Genomic DNA, 15,868 nt, shown 5'->3' with positions numbered 1-15,868 from the left:
AACAGGCACAACACTTCAGAATACAATTACTGTACTTCGTACTAACCTGATGATTTGTTGGACTGTGATCCAGATTCACTGGATTTCTCAATCTCCGACTTTGATCTTTTAAGGGACTGTTTCTGCAGTCTGTTGCTGTTCAAACTATTAGACGAAGCTGAAAATGTGGCTTCATTTTCATCCTCACTCTCACTTTCCTCGCTTTGATAGATCCAGTCATCCTGAGCATTACTGACAGTTAGGATCTGCTCTACTGCAGGCACAATGCCAACTTTCTGTGTGAATTCCGCGTCTGTGAAAAGCTGCAGTCGCCATGCAGCTTCATTCACACACAGAGAGAGTCTATATTAAATAAAAACAACTACCATCACCAACAGAAATATAGCAATGAACCCTACAACTTTTATCACTTGTTGAAATAGATGAAGTCTAAATTTAAAAACAAACTAAAATAAGGACATTAATATAATGTGACTATAGTCCAGAAAAATGTAGGCAAATGACACCATTGTCTTTCGAGCTACCCAATCTACACGCCATCTCTCGCTCTCCTCTACAGTATCTATACAGGACTGCATCCAAAACAGTACATTTGCAGGAATGCATCCGAAGGAACTGACTGAAAAATACAGTTTGAATATTAAACTATGTACATTACTGAAAGAAAAAAAAAACAGAAGAATCGCTCTAACTGCAAGGAACCAATGTCAACAAGTGATTTCGGGAAACAGGAAGAGCCCAACTTGTCATTTATGATCGTTTAGAGTAATGTTCATAGTACTTTTATGACTACAACAGCTGCAAAACTATACTGCATGATCTGCCAATATTCTAAATCACTACACAGTTTTTAAAATGGTTAGTAATAATGAAGACAGAACTAATAATTTACTACGAAATGGTTTAAAATTCTTTTCATTTTAATTAATTAATTAATAATAATAATAATTTATTTAATCTGGCAGAGCTAAGGCCAGCAGACCTTCTCCTCCGCTCCGCCAGACACTTCATTTTAATTTTATATATATATAGACTTCACGTAATGAACACAACAGCTGAGCATATTGACTTCCAACAAGCAACACTGAATCAAATTAATATTCTACATAACCAGCTTATAAGGATATCTACATTATTATGATCTTATTTTAATATTATTTCTCAGAATATTTTCTCAGTGGCAGTTCTATGCAAAATATTTTGTTTCCAGCTCAATTCTAAACTAATCTTGCACTTTCAACTAGGCCTACTTATATTGTAAAAAACATCATAATATTCATATTTTAAAATAGTTAGTAAAATGACATGTTTAGCAAGTAAAATAACATATAAAGATATTTTTTTTATTTTATTGTGTTATTTTATGACGCTGTATCAACATCTAGGTTATTTAACATCTGAATGAAATGAAGGTGATAATGCACCGAAAGTTACCCAGCATTTGCTCGTATTGGGTTGAGGGAAAACCCCGGAAAAAACCTCAACCAGGTAACTTGCCCCGACCGGGATTCGAACCCGGGCCACCTGGTTTCGCGGCCAGACGCGCTGCCCGTTACTCCACAGATGTGGACATATAAAGATATACTTATAATAAATGTATTATGAATATCATGCTAAGCTATGATAAAGAAAATATTAGACAAATTAAAATTAAATAGGTGTCTAGCAATATCCTTTGATCACATGGAATAACAACATACTAACTATTCAAGGTACGGTTTTTGGATGATCCTTTGATTTTCTCCTCGTTAATTACAAAGAGTATAAAAATACACAATGTTAACAGAATTTTCAAATAATACAGTATAGATACGTCTTTCACAACCATGCCAAAGCAACTAACAGGAATTAGCATCATGCTTCACAGGCACTATGTTCAGTTCAAATTTATCGAGTATGGCGAAGTTAGATATTTGCCATGTTCACTCCACAGAAGCCGGTCTGTCATGTTTGTTCGGTTCGGTCTTGCTATGAAAACATTCGCTGTGCTCCACCCCCACCCCTTCATGTTTTAACTGCTTAAGGATTTTAGTATATATCTTATGATTAGTTTTTCATATGGAATAAGACGAATTTTTTTAATAGCTTGGTTGCCTCTCTCATGTTCGAACATTGCAGGACTTCTATAAAATTGCGCTTGAATTTAGTTTTCATTTTCGTTTATTCATTTGGAAGAAATCTTAGAAGAAAGGAACTACAGAATAGTTAGTAGTGTTCAGTGTCAACAGATTATGACTCTTTACTGTGAAAGTTCAAGCATAATCGTGGAGTAAAATAGACACTGAGAAGTGCTGAGTCATGCAGGTCAGTTTGGTTTAGAGTTTGTTAGTGAGGTAACTTGTTACTCAATTCCGCCTTAAAATTGTTATTATTGTGCATAAGTTATATTGTTCACAGTTATGTGACGACATAAGTATAATCTAGAACAAAGAGTTTTTTTGTACGATATGTATGAAAAAATGAATTCGTGCAGAACAGTGGGAAGACAATTCATAAGAAAATATCCCAATAATCCTGTTTCAGGTGTCACCTTGTTAAAAAGTTACGACAAACAAAAGTCACTGAGACATAGAATCTGTTACCAGAAGCAGAATTTTATGGAAGAAAAATTAGATGAAATAGATGAACAATTGGAACATACAGTACTTAAAAAATTCTCTCCATTTACTTGCTGAGAATATAGGTGTATCAAAATCCTCAGAAAGAATTGCCACTAAACTGGTTAAATTAAAACCCTAAAAAATTACAGTGGCTAATAAATTCCTACTGCTCGATCACGCGAGTAGTCTATTTTGTATCTGGATGCTGGAGAGTGTTGCTGATGGGAGAGTGGATCCTTAATTAATATTTTCGGACAAAGCATGATTCGAATTACATGACCACATCATTTCACAAAACTGGTACTGGAGCACAGGAAACCCTCGACCTGTGCATTTAGTTCCAGTATATTATGAAAAGATGGTGTGTAGTATGGTGTGAATATACACAGAATAATAGAGCGTATTTTTAAGGAAGGCACTATCAATGCTACAAGTAGAGAAGAAACATTAAGATCATTTTTCGAACATGTAACAAACACTGAATGCCAGCAACTATTCTTTCAGCAGGATTCTGCTACTGCACATACTGTTTACGAATCACTACATCTTATTTCAGAGATTGTTGAGAACAGAGGTGTCAGCACTGGATTGTAGCACCCTTATAGTTCCAATCTCACTCCATGTGATTTTTATTTGTGGGGAGCTTCAAATACAAAGTTATATGAATAACCCTCACACAACATAGGAACTAAAAGAAAATATCACTCGAGAAATTGAGACACTTATGCGTGTTAATGGGAATTTTCTACATAGATATCGTGAATGTTTCACTGCTGAAGTACATCATTTTCAACAATTCTTGTAACACAGATTATTGCTCATTATTATCCAACAAGAACTCAGAATGGAATCAGTACTGTAGTATATACATCGAGAGCAAGATAACTGGCACTGTCAAAGTCAAGCGTATGCCTAGAACAAGAATCCCTTGAGTAATCTTGAAGACCAGCAGGAGAAAGATCACTAGGATGCCTTGTGAAGAGAAGGAAGGAAAATTTTGTAGACCAGAATAGTTCTTTTTAGGACTATTACATGTTAGGAACATGATGATGATGATGATGATTATTATTATTATTATTGTTATTATTATTATTATTATTATTATTATTATTATTATTATTATTATTATTATTATTAGTTTTAAATGACAATTTATGCTTTCAGTAGCAAAAGGTTACAATACGAGCTATTATTAGTCCCGACATTAACTCTCTTTTCACAATTGTAATGTGAGGTATAGTGCAGGCACATAACAAAGTCTGATGGCCCACCCGGCTCACTCGCGAAAATTGCCACTTTGGCTAGATCTCAATGACATTTCTACTACATTTTATTTAATTCAATCCATAAGTTAAGAATTTTTTATAGACAAAGATACAGATGGAGAGATTATGACAAACTGTCATTACATAAGAAAAATATGTAAAATATAGAATATAGTAACAACTCTGAATGCAAGGGAAACAATTCCAAAATTCTCAGTTGAATGTTTTAAGTCTTTTGGAATTCCTTTAAAAATTTTGAAAATTATTGCTATAGACGTAATGAAATATTCTGTTCAGATTTTATGTAATCACCAGTACACCTTAATTACTTTATATTGTATCTGATTATTAATAATTATTGAATAAACGTACCTTCCCAAGGGTAGCTTCCATTTGAAAATAATAATCATAATACTGATAATACAAATGTTTATTTTTATTTGTTTAGTATGCTGTGTCTTCTAGCAACCCTTACCGAAGGGCAGGTACTCTTGTGGAATTTATATATAAAAAAGTACCGTAATTAATTTTATTAATAATAAATATGTTTTGGATAAAATCAGAATTTAAGTACAGTAATTAATAAGTGCAAAATGAAGTTACGAACAATAAAATCATAAGCCGACTGTTACTGATTAGACATTTCTGCTAGATGGAAGTAATGGTTGGTTTGATATCTATTTCGAGCAAGAGTTAGGAGAGAAAATGCATGCACAAATTGTTTACACTTCAAAATGAAGCTCTGAAAGACTATCTTGCAGATATCTAACTTAAGGTGCACAACAAGAGACTTTATTTCCTCATACTGAGATATTTTATAAGAGTTCTTCATTCAATACAGTTAACAGTATTTGAAGAAAGGAGCACTTCTTCGATAATTGTGCATTTTTATGAGTTTTTACAATAAATAATAACTGATTAACAATAACTTCTTTACTGTGTTAATATTATAATCAGTGATTATACAAGTGTTTAAAGAGTGTAGCAAACAATGAAGACTAAATAATAATTTTACCCAAAATTTTTCTGTTCCTCCTGACACTACGGTAGTGTTTGTCTCTTTCATTTATAAATTCATAACATGAACACTTTTTCTCGTTAGCTTGCACTGTATGAATTACTACCGGTACTACTTTCACGTTTACATGTAATAATTAATACAACATATTTATAGATTGCACAATTACAACTGACTGTACTTCCACCACTGTGTAAAATTTCTTTTAAAACTACTGCTTGTTCTATTAATGGAGAAAAATTTATTCCAGCACTGGGAATCGAATTTTTCTCCGTTAATAGCATTTACGTGATGACTACACAAAGTCATGGAATACACAATATTCAATAGAGAACGGTGAGGTCCTCAGGTAAGAAAATACAGGATGGAAGTGAAATAACCTTGCAGATTTTCAAAGCGAAATAGCTCATGTCGTATGTAACAAAAAACTATACTATCATATTGGTGGAAAGTTAATAGTTTTTTTCAGAAAAAAATGTTTTTTTTTTTTCTGAAATGTTTAACAACCTCTTATCTGGTAACTATTGCAAGTAGGATCGTGATTTTAGTCGATATCAATACAAAATAAAGAATAATTTATCCCTCTGGCATATTTCAATATTGTGGATGGTTTTCGTGTAAATTTAATTTTAAAAACCTCTAAATTCAAGCCACTGCACGCTGTGAGTTGGTTGCAACACAGTACCAGAAAACAGCTCTTCTAGTGAGAGACACCAAGTTACCGAGTTCGTTGATCTCTTACATCTGTATCATGAGAAGTGTGTGTTAGCAGTGGCGATATTATTGGACTGCTGAAACTTCAAACTTAATTTTCTAATTAAACGTGCATTTAATCACAAAATGTAATGTAGGCTTTCTATTCATTTCAGTGTAACTTATCATCCCTTTCAATCTGAAAGGCTATTTCAGAGCAAATAACAAAATTTTTTTTTTCCCCAAATGTTTAACACCCTCTTATTTGGTAACTATTGCGAATAGGATCGCCATTTTTGTCCACATCGATAGGAAAACTAATAAAGAATAATTATTTATCCCTCTGGCATATTTCAATAGTGTGGACAGTTTTCGTGTAAATGTAATTTTAAAAACCTCTAAATTCAAGCCACTGCATGATGCAATTTGGTTGCAACACAGCACTAGAGAACAACTCATCTAGAGAGACACACCGAGTTCGTTGATCTCTTACATCTGTATCACAAGAAAAGTGTGTTAGCAGTGATGTTGCCGGACTGCTGAAACCTCAAACTTAATTTTCTAATTAACCGTGCATTTAATCACAAAACGTAATATAGGTTTTCTATTCATTTGAATGTACCTTAACGTCCTTTTCAATCTGCAAGGCTATTTCACTTTCTCCCTGTATTCTTCTTATTCGATAAATGATGATGAAACATTTGAGAGAATCGAAACAGATTCTATCCATGAGAAAATAGTTGGAAAAGTTAATTCCATTTCAGATACTAAACTGAAATACATTATGTTTACCTGTTGACGCATTGCTGTAGTGATGATGATTCAATAGATGACAGAACTTCTACTTTTCTTGAAGTCACACTATCCACAGAGAGAGAACTGTAAAGTGCAGCACTTGTTTCCACTATACATTCCTTAAGAAGATACAATAAATCACGAACAAGACACTGATTACATACAAATCCTTGACGATTTTCCTTTACTGTTTTTTTACTTCCTCTACTCTTACTACTAGCATTTTCAGAATTATTACTTTTTATCGACTTTTTTCTTTCTCGTGTTCTTTGCTCTTGGTGAATTTCCTTAGCCAAGTGTGATCGTGAAATATCTGATATTTTATCTGCAGATACAGAAGTAGATTCAACAAAGTGAGAAGTTATGCTGTAAGTGCTTGGAACTGAACTGTGTTGAGCATGAGAGGATAATGTAACTAAACAACCTGGATGTGATTTTGAGAATTTATTGAATGTGTCACTTAGTGATGAACTCACATGGGAGCATTTTTCACTAGTTGCTCTCTTGCTAAAAACATTTCCGGGCGACTCATCAGATTTTTTTGAAAGAGGTGATAAATCCTGAGTTTTTAAAGGAGAGACAGAAATATTTAAAAAAGTTTCAGAGTCCTTCACTGGAGAGGATTTTGACTGGTCCAATGGTGGCGAGACCGACACTTGAGCTTCAATAACAGGCATATTACGCAATAAGGATGAAACATCATTGGATGGTTGAAAGCTGCTCATGTTGTGAGATGTTTTAGAAATGTACTTTGTTCCTTTTGAAAATTCACCATCAATTACATTCGAAGGAATTTCAGATTTCTGTGTTTGTGCCTCTTGATCCCCTTCATCATCTTCTGCACCACTGTCCGAGGAAGATTCTTCTTGAAAATCTTCATATCGTAAAAATAATAATGAAAATATATTTTCAAGAATCTCAACCCTGAAAAATAAATAAATAATAAAAATTCTACTTGAACAACCACATTATAAAACGACCCTTCCCTCTCCCTCGAACTCAAAATTCCCTCCCAATAGACTGTTGGAGATAGAAACTCTTCGAGTATAATTTTTAACTAATAATAATAATAATAATAATAATAATAATAATAATAATAATAATAATAATAATAATGAGATGATGATAATGATCATATGATAATAATGCTTACAAATGATTTTAAAGAACCTACAGCTTCACTGCCATCCTCACATAAGCCCGCCATTGATCTCTATCCTGAACAAGATTAACTCAGTCCCTACCATCAAATCCCACCTCCCTCAAATCCATTTTAATATATCTTCCCATCTATGTCTAGGCCTCCCCAAAGGCTTTTTTTCCCTCAGGTCTTCCGAGTATGCATTTTTGAATTCACCCATATGTTCTATATGTCAGGATTTGATGTTCCTAATTGTGTTAACTGAAGAATACAATGAGTGCAGTTCTGCATTGTGTCATCCCTCTTAGCCCCAAATATTTTCCTAAGAACCTTACTTTCAAACTCTCTTAATCTCTCTGTTCCTCTCTCAAAGTGAGAGTCCAAGTTTCACAACCACACAGAACAACCGGTAATATAACTGTTTTATAAATTCTAATTTTCAGCTTTTTCGAGAGCAGACTGGATGAAAAGAGCTTTTCAACCGAATAATAGCAGACATTCCCCATATTTATTGTGTGTTTAATTTCTTCTCGAGTATCATTTATATTTATTACTGTTGCTCTAAGGTATTTGAATTTTTTCATCTTTACAAAGGATAAGTTTTCAATTTTTATATTTCCATTTCTACTATGTTCTGGTCATGAGACATAACCATATACTTTGTTTCTTTCGAGATTTACTTCCAAACCTATCTCATTACTTGCTTCAAGTAAAATTACCGTGTTTTCTCTAATAGTTTGTGGATTTTCTCCTAACATATTCATGTCATCAGCATAAACAAGCAGCTGATGAAACTTACCAATTCCAAACCCTCTCTGTTTTCCTGGACTTTCCTAATGGTGAATATTAAATCCAGACGTTTGTGATGGGCAGGGCATGTAGCACGTATGAGCAAATCCAGAAATGCATATAGTGTTAGTTGGGAGGCCGGAGGGAAAAAATCTTTGGGGAGGCCGAGACGTAGATGGAGGATAATATTAAAATGGATTTAAGGGGGATGGGATATGATGATAGAGACTGGATTAAACTTGCACAGGATAGGGACTGATGGCGGGCTTATGTGAGGGCAGTAATGAACCAGCAGGTTCCTTAAAAGCCATTTGCAAATAAGTAAGTAAGTAAGTAATATTCTAGAGCAGAAGTCAGCAAACATTTTTTCTAATGGTTCAAATAGAACTACTTCAATCACTGCGGTTCAAGAGACAAACTCGAAGGTATTAAGTTGGCATACAGCTGGAGAGGTAGGACTTGGCATATAACGTCAGGATAGGTAATTTTTAATTGTACTGTTTTTTATTCTCCTTTAGCCATTCTTGGACATGTGTGACAGGTCTAATCTCTTCAGCTACATTTAAATAACTAAAAAGTAATTTCCACAAATTTACTGAATGAAAAGTATAACAATAAAAATAATAATGAAAAGTAAACAATTGTTGAAACATAGGTCTAGTAATGAGAAGAATGCTTTTTCGAGATATTTCACCAAACTAAGGTTGAGAGTTAGTAATACACCCTATCATTAAAACAGATGGCATATGATCATCTCTGTTAATACTGACCTATATTTAGATTTTACATATTTCATATTTTAAAATGTCTTTTCAAACAGTTAGATGCTGCCAAAAACTGATATAAATCCCCAAGCATATGATTTTAACTGATCATATTCATCACTTGTTAGATTCTTCTCACGAATGTCATCACATTGCAGATTAAATGATAGGTGGAAGCTCCTCAATTATACAATCAAATGGATTTTGAAAAATGGAAATGTCTTTGGCACTTGCATCAAGATCGAAAAAACGCTGCTGGTACTGTTGTACTGTTAGTTCAGAAAATATGTATCTGCTGTAAATTTGTGTGGAAATGTAGATTTCACTTCTTGTAATTTTTGACAGCATGGGAAATAAACGAAGCAGCCTGACATGATCTGTGACTCAATCAAAGCCAGTTGTCGTCGAAATGACTTTAACACAGCATAGATTTCACATATAAGCACTGTTTCTTCTTGCCATTAAAAAATTCCATGATATCAACAGAAAATGCTAAGTCATACAGTATTCGATAATAGTGGTAAAATTGGTAGATGGTGGTTTTCCTCCATGAGAAAAATTTCATTCTCTCCTCAAAGAGTTCAAAAAATCTTAATGGAACTTTACCACTGCTGAGCCACCAAACTGCGGTATGGTAGGGTAAGTCAGGATATTCGACTTTCATTTCTAACAAAAATCACGGAACTAAAGATGGTTAAGTCCACGAGAGAGAATGAAGTCCACTATTGACAGAACTGGTTCCAAACTACATGACAGATTCAGATATCTCTCACAAACTCACTCTTGGTGTATGATACAGTGAATAACCAAAGGCTTTGAACATCCTGGATTTTCACAAGCCTTGTAGGCCCTAAATGTTTCCAACTAAGCCTCTTTCTGTTCAGCACATATTTTTACCACTATCAGTTGTCATACATTTTAACTGATTCCACTTCAGATTGCACTTTGTTAACGTTATCTCAACTTCCTTGAAAATATTTTCGCCTATAGTTGTTCCATGGAGACTATTCATAGAAGCTGATTCTTCAGTCACTTAAAAGTCAGCACTGGCTCCTCGAATAACCATCAGCAATTATTATGCAGTATCAGTAACATCCGTTAATTCATCAAGGGCTAAGGGAAACCATTTTTGCTTTGTGATTTAATAGACTGTTGATGTTGCTCCCAATGTCCGCAACACTTCGAGAAACTGTTCTCGTGGAAAGGCTGACAGATTTAAACAAATCCATTTCTCAGGACACATTTCTTCGGTAGCAACAATCAAACATGATTTAATTAATTCACCACCAGTAAGAGGCTTCCCCTCCTTGGCTAACAAATGCTATACTCGTAAACTTACTGTAATTGCAGGCTCATTTTCATTTTTCATTTTAATGAACAATTTCTTTATGTTAAAATATTCCGTTTTAATGCTTCCAGTTTTTCTGATTGTTGCTCTCCTGTGAGTTAGGAATATTGTGTCGAGTGTTTAGTCTGGTAGACGACGTATATTGTACTCTTTTGGTACAGCTATGGTGTTACTACACAATAAACACAATGCTTTGTCACCTAATTCGATTACAAAACAATTCACACTTCATTTTGCTTTAAAAGCACAGCACTGGAAGTCCATTTTCTCTTCTTCTTTTCTGGTTTTGATAGAGATATGATGGATACATACTGGTTATAAAACGAAAACAAAAATTCGCAGATCAGCGATATGGCACTGAAATCTCTACTGAAATGCATGAGATAGATGGGAAGGGAAGGGGGAAGATGGTTGTGTGCATGCGCTTCAATGGGTGATCTCATAACAGAAGCCTCCAGCAAAGTGAGAATTTTAAGCTATAGAAGCGCCACATATATGGTCTTTCTCACAACTCTGTAACTTTCAGTTGGACGGTATGGCGTGTATTTTGAAATTTTAAAGAATTTAAAAATATAAAGTTCATTATTAGATCGCGGGCTGACAAAAAGAGGTGGCGGGCCAGATTTGGCCAGCAGGCCGTAGTTTGTCGACCCCTGTTCAAGAGCAAAGTTAAGATGTAAAAGTGATAGTGCATCTTCTTGCTTTAGCCCACAGTGAATTTGAAAAGTGTTAGACAGCAACTGGTCTATATGGACTCTGCTGTATGTTTCACTGAGACACATTTTAATTAATCGAACTAATTTCTTGGGAATACCAAATTCAATAAGAATATTATACAAAACTACTACTCTCTTAACCAAGTCATATGCCTTTTTGAAATCTACGAATAACTGGTGTACTGTGCCCTTATACTCCTATAATAATGATGATAATGGTGATGATGATGATGATGATGGTAATAATAATAATAATAATAATAATAATTATTATTATTATTATTATTATTATAATGATGATTTTTTTTCTTTCTGGAGGAGGACCCGTAGGCAAGCACCTCAGCATTAGGCCTATTGTGTAACTTCCTTATATTGGGATGATTTTAAAGTCCTTAGGATTGCTCTTGATGATTCAATGCTTGGTGCTAGCGTATCAATTCACCCACAGCATCGATTTCTGACAGGAGTTCACATCTCTGTCTGTGATGTACCTCTGCAGCCTCCTCAGATCAAAGACATCTGTTCGCAATTCATATGCTTGTATTCTGCTGCACCCTTTAACCAGAAGACCACGCCACCGTCGACTCCGTGACTCACAAAGGTGCTGTCTATCTGAGAGAACTACACTTCCCCAGTGTACCGCAATCCACTATTAAAGTCCCTGTGGCTTCTTAGGATTTATGCAGCTCCTACAGACAGATGCCACCTATAGGCAAATCCCAGAACCACGTCCGCCATGTACTCCTAGTCGACCTGTAACTATTAATCCAATGGACTCGTAATTAAATTAAAATCCTTGTGCTCGGATTTAATGTCTAGTTTGCGGATGAATGTGCAGTGTGTAGTAACAAAAAATTATTAAAAAAATAAGTAGCAAGATGTTTAATGCATAATTTATCGGAGGCAGAGTGTACTTACTGATTAAGATGTCTTACTAAGATACTTTGGCGTGGTAAAACTAGCACGACCACAGCTTGTCAAACAAGGTGACTGAGTTAAGGACAATTCATGAGATTATGATAATGAAGGTGAAATGAGTCTGAGGTCCAATGCTGAGTTACCCAGAAATTCTGCTTTAAGTCAATGAGGGAAAACCTTGGAAAAACTCCAACCCGATAACTTGTCCCAACCAGGGCTTGCTCATTCCACAGTCAGGCAAGCTAACCGTTATTCCACAGTGGTGATGATAGTGATGATGATGATGATGATAATAATAATAATAACAACAATAATAACAATAACAATAATGACGACGACAATGATAATGGTAATGATAATAATATCTAAATGGAAGTGCAAAGCATTACCATATAAATAAATATTCTATTACTAATTTCATATTAACTCCATCCAGTCTCCGCACTAATTCAAACCCCCATGAGAAAACTTAATTTTAATATTATTAGAAGTAAATGATCAGTATCAATATCTTAAATATATTCCATACAGATTTAAAAATCCGTTTTAAATTTACCTGAAGTTTAATGAAAATAACTGGCATAACATCGTCTTCATTTCCTGAAGTTGTTCTGTTACTCTCTCCCGATACAATGTCTCAAATTCCACAGAGTTAGAACCACCACCTTCATTTTCTAATGAAGGATTATTAACAACTGAAAGAAAATTTTTCGACAAAACAATGTTCTTAAATGAGAAAATATTTACAAGTTCATAACAAACATACCGCCGGCTGAGAATTGGTTTTTATTAAGTTGATTTTGAGATAAAAGTATTCAAAGGTTCAAAAAAATGCTAGTACATCACTACTTATTTAATTTTATTATTGTGTTTGCCTGAACCATGCTGCAGGGTTTTCTAAAGATATATCCTTTGACTTTTCTGTTTATCATCTGTAAATGGCATGTCATTAATAAAATAACAAAATAAGATAGAACAAATTATACAATTTTATTCTCACACAGTTTGAATTGATTTGTATTATCTCCATAATTGTGCAATAAAAGGGGAGTTTTCCTGTGTACAAACAAACACACATTACTATAACTGATATTCCTGAGCTAATACATGACTTTCTTGCATCAGAAAAATAAAAACTACAGAATTTTCAATGAACAATGACATTGTATTAGGAACAATGATAAACTCGTAAAGTTTCATTGCGGATTTATAAAACTCAGATACTATTGGAGGTATCTACATGAACATAGCTATAATATCCTTCCTCTTTTCTAGGGAAATGTGAATTTTTTTTCTGAAATCTCTCGAAGTTTAGGAAATGTAAGTGCATTAGACTCCACATACAAAATTATCTTTGATGTTTCTTCTTTGGTTTGGCAGTATAGTAGAGTAATCATCTAAGAAAGTGATGGTGTAACCAATGAAATAAGGCTTAGTCGAAGATGTTAATGTTATAATTTCAATAATTTCAATTTATAGAGCAACAGTTGATATGGTTTTTGGTACTCCTAGGCATAATCTTAAGGCTGAGTTTTGAAGAACAGAAATTTTTTGTAGATGAGTTGCTGATGCTCCTCCCCATATTTCACATCCATAGGTCAATTTTGATCGTATATAAGCATTATAAAACAGACGCACTGTCGTGATATCTGATCCCCATTTCTTATTAGCTATGATCTTCAAGAGATTTAATCGTGGTAGACACTGCGAAGTAACAATGGTTAAATGTGTCTTCCATAAAAGTTTTTCACCAAAAATTAATCCTAGGATCTTAGGAGTTGGATTGTACTGAATTTCTTGATTATTCAAATAAATGTGAGGTTTATAGTTTTTTTTTAAGGTATATCTTCTTGTGAAAACAGTATATCCAGATTTTGATTGTGAGATAGATAGATTCCATTTGGATGCCCAATTACTGATATTATTTACAGCAGTTTGTATAACTCTTGATTCATTTGGATCTTTGTTCGTAGACCATACTGTAACATCATCTGCATACATACTTATTTTTACCTCAGGTGGAACAACATCAGGTAAGTCATGTAACATTATATTAAATAAATTTGGGCTTAAAACAAAACCTTGAGGTATACCACCTGTAATTTTTTTGGTCAGAACTTGTATAATAAGCTTCAACTTTAGGAAAAGATCCAATCTGCTAAAACAGTGTGGCCAACTCATAGAATAGAACCATTATAGTCAACTTTTGAGTACTGGATTATATAAAGTCCAAACTGTTTAGCAATTTTCAATTTCTATTGGTAGCAGTACTGGTATACAGAATAACCCAATTCTAAAAAGCTACTATGTACTGTACATTTGCAGATAGACAATACAATTATGGATTGTACACTTACTATTTTTCATTCCTGATATACGAAAATATTTGGATATTGTGTGAAAAAATATGTGAATATGGTTATGTACTTAGTTAAAAAAATTACAAAAAATGGAGACAGAACAAACCAATTCTCAACCAGCAATATGTTAAAAAAAAAATATATATATATATATCTAGCAATACCATTAATACAGTGAAACCTGCCCAAATTGGAACCTGAATAATCCGGAATCCTGTCTATTTCGGAACAATTTATTGGTCCCGGTGAAATGTGTATGTATTATGTGCAATTTTTCCTGAATAAAACGGAAACTGTCCAATGCGGGAACGGAAACTGTCTGCTACTGTTCAAAACGGAAACAATATTTTGGACACACTATATTTTGAAACAGCGTGTAATTTCAAGGAATATACGAAATATGTAGGTCACTAAGATAAAAGCAAGTTTTCTTTGCAAAATTCTAGAGGGTACGAGGGTGTGTTGGCCTGTCGGTCATAAATTTTATTATCCTGTTGACTAGGCAGATGAGTCCCTTCAAAGATTTTCAATGCTTTACACCCGTATACTGTCGTAGCTAAACAGAGCACAAGGGTAGTGATTTCCAGGTAAAAAAAAAAGAAGTTGCATAAAATGTGGCATTAACATTAAGTGATGAAGTAAAAGTTATCGAGATAAAGGAAAATTAGAAACAAAGTCTATGTGAAGTAATAGCGAAGTACAGTTGTGGAAAACTCAGGTGTGACACTTTAAAAAATAAAGATCATAACGAGTGAGTGGCGTGCGCCCAATATTGGTGACACAAAAGGAACCAGAAAGCAACTGTTTATGTGGAAATAAATGAACTGTTGTGGGAGTGAGTTCTTCATGACCTTTTAAAGAACAAGCCAATTTCTGGATCTGTTCTGCAAAGCAAGCTATTGAACTGGGAAAGAAATGAAATAAACCAGAATTCAAGGCTTCTAATGGATGGCTCCTAGTCTAATTAATTAATAATGTGTAGTGATATGCAGTACAGTATTATAGTATAATGTTAGATATTAAATATAATTAGATTTGTAAACTTTAGTAATGTTTAATGACTAATGAGTCAGTTACGATAATATTTATACAGAAAATGAGATTTTAATCAAGATGATTCACCAACATAGTAAGCGACAGAAAGCTGATTTAATGTGATGAGTGTTAAATGGAATATTTTGTACTTCTTGCAGTTTGGGACATCCCATTTTGTTTTTCATGTATATGAATGACAAAATATTCCATTTTAATATCACACCTGAATAATACGGAAACCTGTCCACAACGGAAAATAAATTAGGACCATGTCACTTCCGTCTTGAACAGGTTTCACTGCACTATAAAGAGTTGACCGCAGGGCAAGGGATTTCTGAAGAATAATTATTACATTGATCGATTTCTTTGATGTTATCTGGATATGGATAGATTTTTCCATTTCTTACAAAATAATAATTTTCAATA

The 15,868-nt window shown here is 33.9% G+C and overlaps 1 protein-coding gene across 3 annotated transcripts in view; it reads right to left on the bottom strand.

The window, feature by feature from the left end:
• Sptz (zinc finger FYVE-type containing 26 spastizin) overlaps positions 1-15,868 on the bottom strand; it is a 129,602-nt gene that overhangs the window by 86,414 nt on the left and 27,320 nt on the right. For all 3 annotated transcript variants that reach the window (XM_069815805.1, XM_069815807.1, XM_069815806.1), the window contains exons 8-10: positions 12,604-12,742; positions 6,369-7,295; positions 47-342 (exon numbers count right to left, since the gene is read on the bottom strand). In XM_069815805.1, coding sequence (XP_069671906.1) covers positions 47-342; positions 6,369-7,295; positions 12,604-12,742 — 1,362 coding nt within the window. The remainder of the gene's footprint in view (positions 1-46; positions 343-6,368; positions 7,296-12,603; positions 12,743-15,868) is intronic.

The sequence above is a fragment of the Periplaneta americana genome, chromosome 17, assembly GCF_040183065.1.
Source record: "Periplaneta americana isolate PAMFEO1 chromosome 17, P.americana_PAMFEO1_priV1, whole genome shotgun sequence".
Taxonomy (NCBI): Eukaryota; Metazoa; Arthropoda; class Insecta; order Blattodea; family Blattidae; genus Periplaneta; species Periplaneta americana.
Note: the sequence above shows the minus strand (reverse complement) of the source record. Positions and strands in the feature narration are given on the sequence as shown.